Source organism: Anthonomus grandis, chromosome 15, assembly GCF_022605725.1.
Source record: "Anthonomus grandis grandis chromosome 15, icAntGran1.3, whole genome shotgun sequence".
Taxonomy (NCBI): Eukaryota; Metazoa; Arthropoda; class Insecta; order Coleoptera; family Curculionidae; genus Anthonomus; species Anthonomus grandis.
The window spans coordinates 9,754,287-9,766,737 of record NC_065560.1 but is presented as its reverse complement, the minus strand read 5'-3'; the positions used below and the strand labels follow the sequence as shown (position 1 = coordinate 9,766,737).

The following is a 12,451-nucleotide window of genomic DNA, read 5'->3' as shown; positions in this document are numbered from 1 at the left end:
GCCCGATAAACAACCAAACAAGTTTTTTTACCTACTTACAACAAAATATACCGATCAAGACTCTAACCCAAAACTTGAGACTTTTGTACACTACACTAGAAATTTTTTTAGAGCATACACTAATATTCTTTAGTTTAAGTCTTATATTTTAAGCATATTCTAGAAAACTGTTATTATTATACTTGTGGGTGCTTTACAGGATTTTTCTGACCATCATTAGCTGACATTATTAGCGATCTAAAAGAATGTTCACATTTTACTTTCTTTTCTGGAGATAGTGCTTTTTCTTGCCTGGGTCATCATTGGATCTGTTGGAGAATATTGATTTGTAGGCTTCATATTATATTTAGTTTATATTATAATGTCATTTTTTCTAGTAATATTGCCAGTATTGTTTTAAAGATCTCTGTATTTGGGCTTTAGCTTGTTCAAATTACTGACTATGCTAAATGAATAAATAAGTTGTGGTTTTACTCTAAATGTTCCTAAGTAAATCCAACCAATTGCGTAATTCCCACGATATGAAAACAAGGAACAAGGAATCCCTACCGCACCGCTATAAATAATTTATTTCCTAATTTTATATTACGTACTACGCGAATTAGTCAGTTTTACTAAGCACTTTACTTAAGCATCCTATAAATAGTGCTCAATAATATAATTAGAAAACTTCTTAATTTTTCCTGGACGTTTGCCAAAAAAAACAGTTTTAGTTGCAACACATATACTGCAGCTATTTTGCGAACTATCACGCGTAAAATTACAAAAGAGAAATAAAGGCACAATGCAAACAAGCTGAAAAGAGAAGAGAATATCGACCCGGATTTTCCAGATTCCAGGAGTAGACGCAATGGCTGCAAACATGCTGGATACAAACAAAATAATATGTGAAGCTTTTGTGGGGCTATTGTGCTTTTTAAGTCTGTGGTGAATTTTTAGATAAAGGTTCATTTAGAAGGTAAGTGAATTATATATGTTTGCTTTATTAATAATTTGTCATATTAATTATATGTATATCCATTGACATATTAATCAGGATAATTATATTGATATTGATACGTTATGATACCTAAGTTGAACATTTTAATCAACTTAGTGTATTTTGTATTTTTGTGGTATTTAGGTAAAATACATTGCAAATATTGGATTAATAAATCCAAAATAAATTTATTGAAGGTCATGGCTTCACGAAATTAAATTTAATATTTATTATAACTTACTAAAATTTTAACATCCATTAAATTTATTTAGGACGCAGTGAAAATCACTTTGGTTTATATGCATTGCAGGCAATAAAAATGGATTGGGCCACCGGCGGTATAGACATGACAATAACAAAATATGCCGGCATAGAATGCATCAATTACGTGGATTTAAGGTGGAGACGCATCGAAACCACCCTTATCCTAATCGCTTGCACTTACATGTTTTTCTGGAGTTTTCCCAAAGTACCGACAAAAGAAACATTTTTAATAATTTTGTAATTTTTATATATTTATAGTGTACCCTCCCAACCGTTTCTTACAATGATAGTAACAGGCTGGGAAAAAGAATTTTGCTGGTTCTGGTGTGCCTTTGTTGGGGAATGGAGATGGGCTTTAAATGCGCCTCTAGAACGGGCATTTACTTGCTGAATCCTTGCCATATCACCACCGCAATGCAGGTATTTAGATTCAGGGAATGTTTGAATTTTGACTTTCTAGAATGAAATATTAGTTATTATATTAGAGAAGGAGATATCAAGGGAGTTATCAAAGCGATTAAGTTGGTCTAAGTTACCGATAAACAAATACCAAAAGCAGGACTTATACAGTGCATTTACGATAAAAGTTAAAATTCATTTAAAATCCAGGTAATTTTTTTCTTTTATTTTTTGGATACATCGATTGGTGCCTCAGGTAGAAACTTTGGCGTCAACAATCATTTTTTTAAACACAACATCCTGTATTTTATGATGTTTTACAATTCTACGATCTATTCTGAATACTTTTTCTATAGCAAACCATTATGCCCAAAGTCAATGGTTTGTCAAATATAACGTAGCAGACTAACGAAACATAAAAATGTATTCTAGATTTATTGCAAATAATGTTTAATTTCTTGTCTATTTGGTTCAATGCGTCCTTCATCATTGTCCAAATTTTGTTCAAAACAAAGAAATGCTAAATTTATGGCCAAAGTTCAAAAAATTACATTAAGTTTATCACCTTGAATCTTGGTTATCTTTAAATTTCGGACTAGGAAATTTAGCTTAAACTTATTTTTTTTTAAACAAATCTGCGCTTATATTATTTACCATTATTTATGGGACACCAGATTACCCAATAAGTCTGTTCCTCGGCCATATCTTGGAAACCGTTCGTCGTATCACTTAGGGAAAAAAACCTATAACTGCCATCTTAAATTTTAAAATTGATTTTTTTTAAATTTTGCATTATAAATAATTTTTTTTCACAGTTTCACAAAGACAACCAGTTTATCTATCATTTTCGTAAAAAAATTTCAATTATATCAACAACATCAGTTATTCAAAAATAAAGATGGAGAGGAAAAGATGGAGAGCATTCAATTGTTTTTGCAATAATCTGCTTTAACTTCTTAACCGTTTGACCGATTTTAACAAATTTTGTATCGTTGATAAAAGAATTGATTGGAATATAAGAGTTAACCAAATATGGTTAATTTAGTTACATCCTTCTTAGCCAGGGGGCATAAATATAAATATAAATGCATTATAAAATGCATTTATATTGAAAAGTTAGTAGAGTCTTTTTTCCACAAATAAGTGCTAATCCTCTAATTTCACGAGTGATGCATTTCAGCAAGTGTTCTTGCCATCATCAGAGCTACTTAATACAAAAACAAAATCTAAACAATAACCTGGGTTTTATATTATATTGACCCAATATCAGAATGAACTTTTTCCTAAAAAAATGCATTTAGAACTGAGAAAGAACGAATTGAAAAACTCATGAGTGGTTTTGGAAACCGGGTGCGTACACAACAAGAGCGCTACTTGGACTTTCTACAGTTTCAACTTATCTGTGAGCACCTCCTCACTTTGCCATCACCGTTCGACATCTTGATGCAATAAACAGATGGAATAGGACCGATTGAGTGGCCACCAAAAATCTTATTAGATTTTTTCTTATGTGAATAGAGCAAATAGTGTTAATAATTTAATGCAAAGAATTTGACAAGAAATTAGACTAATCGCAAGTGATTGAAAATGTGCAATTGGAAATTGTTTACCGATCGAGCATTGAAGTAAATGGACAAGTTGAACATCAGTTGCAATAAATATTGTACAGGGTATTTCAGAATTATGGGATCAAACTTTTGGGGGTTGTTCAGTGCAATAGAAGAATCCATTTGAGTATAGGAACCCATGTCCGGAAATGCATCATTACGCCACTACGGCCCTAAGACGCATTAAAATTTATAAAAAACATTAATTACCTAAATAGGATCTGCTGCATTTATTTTCACCTTTTGTACATGATACCATAACAACAATTGTTTAAAATCAAGGCTTATCAATGTCAATTCTCAATGTCATGTTTAAAAATTTTATAGCTTACAATTTTTAAACATTTATTGCTAATGGAAAACTTTACCAATCAATCTTTATGCAATTTTTCCAAGAAAACATCAGAATCGTTGGTCTGTCAACGTATGGGCAGGCATTGTTGATGATTATTTAATTGGGCCATAACTTCTACCGAAACGGTTAACAGGACCTATTTATCTGCGTTTCTTGGAGGAAGTTCTCCCAGAGCTCCTTGAAAATGTTCCACTAAACGTTAGACAGCAAATGTGGTTTCAGCATGATGGAGCGCCGGCTCAGTTTGCTGTACAAGTACGCGCGTATTTGGCTCAGCGGTTTGGGGACCGTTGGATTGCCAGAGGTGGAGCAGTTTCTTGGCCTTCTAGGTCACCCGATTTAACGTCGCTCGATTTTTTCTTGTGGGGACATGTAAAATCTTTAGTCTACGAAACTCCAGTAGAATCAGAGCTTGACTTAATTGGACGAATAACAGCAGCATTTGAAATCATTCAAAACGATCAAATTTCTACTGTAGTCCGCCGAAATCATGTGCGGCATTTAAATCGGTGTATTGAGGTTTAAGGAAGACATTTTGAACAATTGATGTGATGGTACCATATACAAAAGCTAAAAATAAATGCATCAGATCTTATTTAGGTACTTAATATTTTTTCTAAATTTAAACGCGTCTTAGGGCCGTCGTGGCGTAGTGACACATTTCCGGACATAGGTTCCTATACTCAAATGGATTCTAATGTTGCACTAGACAACCCCTAGAAGTTTGATCCCATAGTTCTGAAACACCCTGTATAATTGTTTCATTAGTATATTACGTAAAATTTGACAAACCGCTATGTTTAGGCATATGGTATGCTATACACAAATCAATCAGAATATATCGTAGAATTGTAAAATGTCATGATATACAGGGTGTTTCGTTTAAAAAAAATGTTGACGCCATAGTTTCTACTTAAAGTACTCTGTATAGAAAATTTTTATTCCAAAAGTGGCAATGCCAACCGATCTGTCCGAAAAATAAAAGAAGAAAAAAACACCTAAATTTTAAATAAATTTATTCCTTTCGTCGTGAATGCAATGTATACTTGTTTTTTATACATAGGGTGTTTCTTTTTATATATATACCGTAATTCGCAGTAACTTGAGATTTGAAGGTTTTTTTCATAAAAAATCTGTACTGCGCATTATCTCAGTACTAAATACGAGACATAATATGTGTGCTCAAAATAAATTATATCTATGTATATGACCGTAGTGCCATTTTACTTCACCTTTTATTTTGGAAGACCGAATATTAAAACCTTATTTGTTCTTAAATTATTCTATAATTTTTTTATTTTCCAATAATGCCTTTATCTTTAACATTTGGATAAGAAAATATTCTCCTATATAAATCGGTATGTCTTCAAAAAATTAATAATATAGATTCGTTTAATAGGGTCCAGAATTTTAGTCACACATCCAATATAATATTGTATATTTAATTTTTTTCGAGATGTCTATTTATTTAACAAAAACATGTTAACGTTTTATATTGTATTTTAAGGAATAGATAAATAAAACAACAAAATAAAGTATATTCCACTACTGATTGCTTTCTATCTAATATGTCCCACATTTTGAAGAATATTTAAATCATCAACTAATTACAATTTATATTCAATCTATTCCTGACTTTGAAAGCATATTGTATTTTTATTACTGTATGTTTTTTTTTAGATATACTTGCTTACTGCGAAACCAAGTAAAGCTGTCACAACAGTCTTTAGGATTCACTTGAACTATCTAAATGGGCCCTTGCTGGCCATAATTTTTTACGAAACGGATACCAGAGAGGTAAGGAGCTTTCATCATAAGTTATTATTTTAACCTTTACAAGAAATACGACATTAGTATGGTGCAGCGGTAGGAATTAAGTTATTTTATTCGAGTAATTTATTAATACAAATATCGTATAATTATATGGTTCACTAGCATAAAAACATAATTATTAATTTTGAGGTATTGGGGTTGTTCTCTGCGCTGATAAGTTGCGGTGTCTAATTAAACAAAGAAAAAAAAGTATCATTTATGTACAAAATAATCCAGATGAAACATTTAGTAGGTGACACTTAGTATGGTATCTTCAAGATGCTTAAATTAGAAATTACATAACCCATGTGGGCATTATACAACTATGCTGCAGTGCAATAAATAGACTGTCTTGAGTGTACATAGATATTGTTGGGAAATAATCCAACAACACCCGTTTCTAATATCGAGATATATTTATTTTTATTTGGTTTATGTTCACAATTTTAAGGACACCATCAGAAAATTATCAATTTAAAGTGGTTACTTTTAAATGCTTCAAAGTTTTAAAGACAACAAATATAACCCATAAATTGCCATGAAATTGTCAGGCTCTTAGGTCTTAAGCTCTTTTTTACATCCCTTGTTGATAAAAGATGCACAAAAATTGAATTCTTCCAGGTAATTGAGTTTTACTCTTTTACTCTCTCTCTTAGATGATTAAATGCACGCAACTGCCTGGAATAAAAAACAAAATTCTTCCAGGCCAATGAGTTGTATTCGTTTATTCTTTCTTTCTCTGAAATAATGACATGCACTCAAATGCCTGGAAAAAATTGTTACAGGAGGTTAAGTTTGAGTTTACTTTCTCTTCCTCTCTTAGAGGGTTAAATGCACCCAAGTGCCTGGAATAGTCAGGTAGTTGAGTTAAAAATTATTACTTTCTTCTCTCTGTCTGTCTATCATGAGCTATTTTACACCCACTAAGTGAAAAAAGCTGATAAAAGGTCACACGGTCAAAGTTTAGTTACACAGTCGATCTCAGTTGCTGTAGACGTCATATTGGGTCACTGTATCCCAGATGAAGTGGTGTGAGTCTAGTCGCAAGTCGTAGTCGCGATCGAAGTGAGAAGTTGCTCACGAGTTACCCGTATTTCCTTTACTCTTTAAACCCTAATATGGGTCTCTCCAGACTCTTGATCACCAAATACTTGTCCAAGAGTTGCAGTACACAATCGAGCTCAGTTGCTGTAAAAGTCAGATTGGGTCACTGTCCCACAGATGTAATGTGTGAGTCGAGTCGCGAGCCCTAGTGGCGATCGGAGTAAGAAGTTGCGAAAGTTTTTCCTATTATCCCTATTCCCCTAATACCCAAGACGGGTTTTTCTCTTTCTCTCTCTCTTTAAGCCATTAGTGACCTAGGAAGGTCCGTAAGTACCCTTATACTCTAGACCCAGCTAAAACTATCTGTATTATTGTTGCTAGTTATGAGTTCGGTCGTCGTGTTAACACAATAGGTTAAAGTCTTTAACCCATTGTGATTTAGAGTATAAGCAACATTGTTAGTAGTTAGTAAGAAGTGAATGAAGTTACCTGCTAAGAAGCAAAGTGAGTATAAATAAGGTCAACTTAAGTATACAGAAAGACAGCAAAGACAATGTATAATTTACAACTGCTTGAATAGATAACTGTTCCATTTTCCTGTCTTCGGATATACTAAATGAGCATATTTTGTATTGTTAAAGTTTTGTTTCATTTATTAAGTTAATTGGTTCAGCGCCATATAAGTTGTGGTTCTTCGATAAACATACAAAATAAATAAGTACAGTCCACTAGTACTCTTCAGTGGCACAATTAAATAATCGTGTCCCCTTCTATTTGGGGAAGAAGCCAGGGAGCAGTACTTCCCCTAATAAATACGGAACTAGAAAAGTCAAGAAAAAAGAAAATACATTTGGATAGTTGAAAAGATAGTTTACCTTTATCTAAAGTAACACCCAAAGAATGTTTTTGACCTTTGACTCATTCAAATCCAATTGATTAGAATTAGAGTTATTTATTTTATTTTTATCATTAGAGTTTTTTATAGAGACATATGAGTTGTGTCAGTTGTCACGATGACCGTTTGGTCAAAAAATCCTCCACGTATCCTCCCTGAGAAATTCCATGTTGGAGCATTAAAGTCCGAGACCTAGACTCTCTAAATTGACTTTTACCACCCAAATAGGACAGCAATAGTATTATTAAACCCATAGTATATGGAGAACAGTACTATGCTCCACACAGTCGAATGCCCTTAATAAGTCGTCAAAGCGTGAGTATGCAAAGCTCTTCAAATACCTCTAAAACTTTCATGCATGAGTGACCGACTGCCATGATGGTAAAATTTCTTTCTGAAAACCATGTTGCTTTATATATTATAACGAATTAAGTTGAAAATTATTCTCAATTTCTAATACTAAGTAAAGTCTGACATTACTTATCGATGATTGGAATAAGGAAAATAAAGCGGTAATTTTGAAAATCTTCTTCGTCCCCATATTAAGAATAGAAATAACCTTTACAATTTCAGACAAGTTGGAAATATATGCTCAGAAATAACCAAGTTGATCAATGTGGTAAGGGGAATGATGATCAGGTTCTTAATAATTTTTACAAGATAATCACATTATTACCCTAAACAATAACCCCGTAAGGATTTTTTTTTGATGACCTACATATTAGGCCCAAGTGAGTGGCTTAGGAGTAGGAGTAGGAAATACCAGCAACCAGCAGCAGACACAGATTTCCTGTGTCTAATCCTACACAATTTGTGGTGTTCTCTAATGTGTGGTGCTATAATAAATGGTGGTGGTTTGGCAATGTCCAATGAATTTGGAAATACCGAACATAGCATTATTATTCTCTTAGGGTTTGCAATATTGGTGGGATCACTAAAATAAGCACGAATGCTGGCTATTTGGATCGAATTAATGCCATAAAGCTAATCACACACCCACGTTATCAAATGTGCATTTTTTCTAGGGTAGATGTCGATTTTATTACTGTCTCACTTCCTAGTTGCTTACTCGGAGGATTAAATAAGAGTTGTAAATATTATTCTTCAATAGATATTTTCTATAGTGATAATTATTATAATGTTAGTAGAACAAAATACAAGCTGTAAAGCCTGATCAAATTCTAACGCAGCTTTAACGACCACGCTTTTGTTTGCTCTTTGACTAAAGTTATAAAAGCAGTTGATTAAAGAGCTCCGCGACCTGAGTTCCACATTAATTAAAAAAAAAACTCAATAATTTTTACTTTTTTTACAACTAAATAAACCATATAACCTAGCATGTATGGCTCTGAGTTTATTATGATATATATCGTTACGTATTTTTTAGCTTCCACTGGAGGCCACAGTGTACTGGGCCCAGCATTTAATGATGCTTATCGTGCCTTACTATTTACTACGATCAGGTGGTAAGTTCATATATTAAGTTCAATAAAATTTTCTTGTACATGTTTAATAAATTATTTTAGGTGTTTATAATGTCGAAGGCCTAAAAGAAATCCATTGGAATGCTCTGGCATACAGTTTACTTGTCGCGTATCATTTTACCGTCCTGCAGACTGTGTCAATTGTAAGTTCAAACTATGTTTATTAAATGGTTTATAATATTGTTGGGTTTAGGGGGAATTTCCACAATAATAAAGCTTAATCATCTGCCTTATGGCTTTGGCTTTACTAAACCAAATGAGTATGATATTGAAATGACGTTTCGACTTAAAAAATATATGTCTGTAATAATTGAAAAGGGTAACCTAGAAAATTAATATAACATAAATGAGAACCTACAAAAATCAGTAATGAACACAGAGCCCTACAATATCTAGGCATCTTACAAACGAATAAGGTTGATCAAAAGCACATAAAGCAATAACTAGAAGAAGAATTAGAAACCCGACTCATGTTGGTCGTGAAAACAGAACTAAACTCTAAAAACTTTTATAAAACCAACAAAACGTATGTTTCGACGTTCGACAAGATGTTTTGCCTTACTCGTCACTGAATGTGATACCTATATACTGTTCTTAAATGAGTATGCAATCAAGCTTGGTTTTTGTATTTTAAATGTGAACTAATTTACTCTAGGGAACTACTTTGAGTGGGAACTCGACAGGATCATGAGCAATATAACAAAAAACAATAATGAAAGTAGGGTAGTGTCACACGTATGACTCGACATACGTTCTTGCTCTTGAAACACCTTCTGTTGCAACTTTGACTGTACAATAAAAGTCTAAGGAAATTCACAAACGATATCCACACAAGCTAACCAAAGACAACTTCGATTCTAAAGCTTTCGGGGGATGGCTGGTCGAAGGTTCACTAGTCCCAGAGACATAAGGCTTTCTCCTGGAAATTTAAAATCACTCTTAACAACTGTAAGCACCTTCTAAAGGAACTAATCAATGATGAGAACTATAATGTAAATGTAATTGAAGCTCAGAAACTAAGACTAAAGCTAATTTCTATAGATACCGTATCATAATAATTTGTAATTGAGTTGAATAGATATTAAAAGAAAGTTTTTAGAAGTTATTCCTAAATACAGAATATTTGTGTCTCTGGAACCGAAAGAGATGCGACTATATGAGATTAAACTACAAATTATAATTATAAAGTAGTAGTTAATAAAGTTTTTATTTCTCTTTTAGGCAACAAATGTGAATATGAACCATATCATGTGTCCTCTCGACTCTGATCCATTCAGGGGTCAACTGCACCGCACCGCCGTGTTCTTCCATCAAATGATCCTCTGCCCCTTGGTTTGCAAAACTTACATTTTAGTGTCAGAATATCTATTAACAAAATGTGAATATACTAAAGTTAAAAATACCTTGAGTTGTGATATAGATTCAGTGGATGACAAGTCTTTGTAATAGAAGAATGGGTTGTGATGTATTTGTCATCGTTCAGTAGATGCTTGTATTGTTAGGTTGTAAAAAATTTCGTATTTCCTATTTAAGTGATTTTAATAAGATTTATTAGCAATAATGGATTTAACATTTCACAATATTTATTGTAGCTTAAAATAGAATCTTTCCAATTTTTTTCCTAATAAACTCGTTAAATAAAACTGTTTTTTAATTTGTTCCACAAACAGATAAGGCTTTCCTTGTTCTTGTTTTATAAACACTGACTAAGATATTTCATTCCAACTGATTTGATAATTCAAAAAATAAAGTTGAGGTAAAGTCGGCGTCCAGTTTCAATAATTATTATTTTAAAATGTTTATAAATATTTTTATTTTAAATGAAATTATACTCAAACTCAAAAATGCTTTATTGTCAATATAAACATAGAAGTTGTAGACAAAGCCAATAGACTGTACATTAAAGGAATAAAAACGAGAAACTAATTTAAAATAAAATAAAATTATATAAAACTTTGAAAAATACTTAAATGCTAATCATTAAAAAAATTCACCTAAACTATAGTACGCTTTACTAGCAAGAAATATTTTCGTTCTTGTACGTAGGCTTTTTTCAGTCTTAAGTTGTCTTATTTCTAGTGGGAGTTTATTAAACAGCTTTCTACCTCCATATATGATAGAGCTACGGACAAGTTCAAAATGAGGAATGAGTAGCCTCAACAAATAATTTTGTCGCGTATTATAGTGGCTTCCTAAGTGGAGTTCCTGTTTATATTTTCTAAAAACTAAGCAAACTGTTTCCAAAATAAAAATACAACACAGGGTTAAAATATTATGACTTACAAAAAGCGGGCGACATGAGTCACGAGGCTTGGCCCCACATACATCTAATGGCCCTTTTCTGGAGTACAAACGCTGAACTAAAAAGTGAATTTGAACATGAACTCCAAAAGCAAATTCCATATCGAAGGTGCGACTCGATAATCGCGAAGTATGCAGATCTGGTGATGGAGAAATTAAGACTGGTGGCAATAACCCTTAGGGCGTAGCAGCCTGATGAGACTTTTTTACATACATTTACAATATGGTCTTCAAATTTAAGGAACTTGTCTATGGAAAGACCCAAAAACTTACTGAACGGTGGCATGGTGATGGCTTCATTATTTAAACATATGTCATTTATATTTCATTCAAAATTAAGGATATTTGTTTTGGAAACGATTAAATGTCAAAAAATTTGCATCACACCAGTCTTTTATTTTTAACAAATCTGCACGTATATTGGCCTCCAATTGAGAAACATCAGAGTTGTGCCAGAAGATGGTGGTATCATCGGCAAACAATGTAAATTTTCCAGTTACCTGCAGTTGTGGCAGATCGTTCACATAAATGAGAAAAAGTTAAGGACCAAGTACTGATCCTTGCGGAACACCCACAATTTATATTAAGTTCCTTAGAGATACCACCATTAAATTTGACAGCCTGGACACGATTTGATAAGTAGGAACGAAAGCACTCAAGGACAGGTCCTCTGAAACCATAGAGCTCCAGTTTCATCAGCAGCACTCTGTGACTCACGCAGTCAAATGCCTTGGACAAGTCACAGAATACCGCTGCTGCAACTTCACCAACATTCAGTCGGTTGTACAGGTGCTCTAGAAAGCTAAAGATAGCATCATTTGTGCTCACAGACTCACGAAAGCTAAACTGGTGAAGACTCAATAGGCCAAACCTATTTAAAAATGAAATCATCCTCACCTTAACGAGCCGTTCCACTATCTTGGCTAAAGTAGGCAATAACGCTATAGGTCTAAAGTTAGAAGGACAGTCGGGATCTCCACCCTTGTAAAGAGTTTGTATGTTCAGTTAGGACATTATATTGCTGGTTTCCTTGGAAAATTTTAATTATTTTTGAGATTTTTTTTAAAATATATTTTCAGGAAATAATTAAAATATACCAGCAAAAAAACGAACTGCTAGAAAATTCCGCCAACCGGGAAGGTAAATTGCTGGAAAATTCTGCAAAACAAGAAAATTTTATCAAACTAGAAGAGAATCATCCAGGTTAGAGGAAAAGATTTTGGAAAAGAAGAAACTTTTTATTGATGCAGGACAAGATTAAATATGAAGACCACAGGGGAAAAACGTGCCAAGTCATTTTTGTATTTTTTG

At 33.0% G+C, this 12,451-nt stretch overlaps 2 protein-coding genes across 2 annotated transcripts in view; one reads left to right on the top strand and one right to left on the bottom strand.

The window, feature by feature from the left end:
* The first annotated feature begins 581 nt into the window (after window positions 1-581).
* On the top strand, window positions 582-10,482 carry LOC126744849 (transmembrane protein 164). The gene is made up of 7 exons (XM_050452409.1): window positions 582-958; window positions 1,290-1,448; window positions 1,502-1,663; window positions 5,285-5,401; window positions 8,743-8,821; window positions 8,882-8,982; window positions 10,061-10,482. The coding sequence occupies exons 2-7, from the start codon at window positions 1,299-1,301 to the stop codon at window positions 10,283-10,285; spliced, it is 834 nt and encodes a 277-aa protein (XP_050308366.1). The 5' UTR covers window positions 582-958; window positions 1,290-1,298; the 3' UTR covers window positions 10,286-10,482.
* The window catches only part of LOC126744850 (F-box/SPRY domain-containing protein 1), a 37,067-nt gene continuing 26,156 nt past the window's right edge, over window positions 1,541-12,451 (bottom strand). The window contains exon 5 of the transcript XR_007663325.1: window positions 1,541-1,699. The gene's annotated coding sequence lies outside the window, so the exon portion shown is untranslated. The remainder of the gene's footprint in view (window positions 1,700-12,451) is intronic.

What these genes read in the sequence shown, in the direction of transcription:
- LOC126744849 (XM_050452409.1), top strand. Translation starts at nt 1,299, where the DNA reads ATGGATTGGGCCACCGGCGGTATAGACATGACAATAACAAAATATGCC. An exon ending in CTATTTACTACGATCAGGTG is followed by an intron (nt 8,822 to 8,881) that starts GTAAGTTCATAT and finishes AAATTATTTTAG; the next exon opens with GTGTTTATAATGTCGAAGGC. An exon ending in TCCTGCAGACTGTGTCAATT is followed by an intron (nt 8,983 to 10,060) that starts GTAAGTTCAAAC and finishes TTTCTCTTTTAG; the next exon opens with GCAACAAATGTGAATATGAA.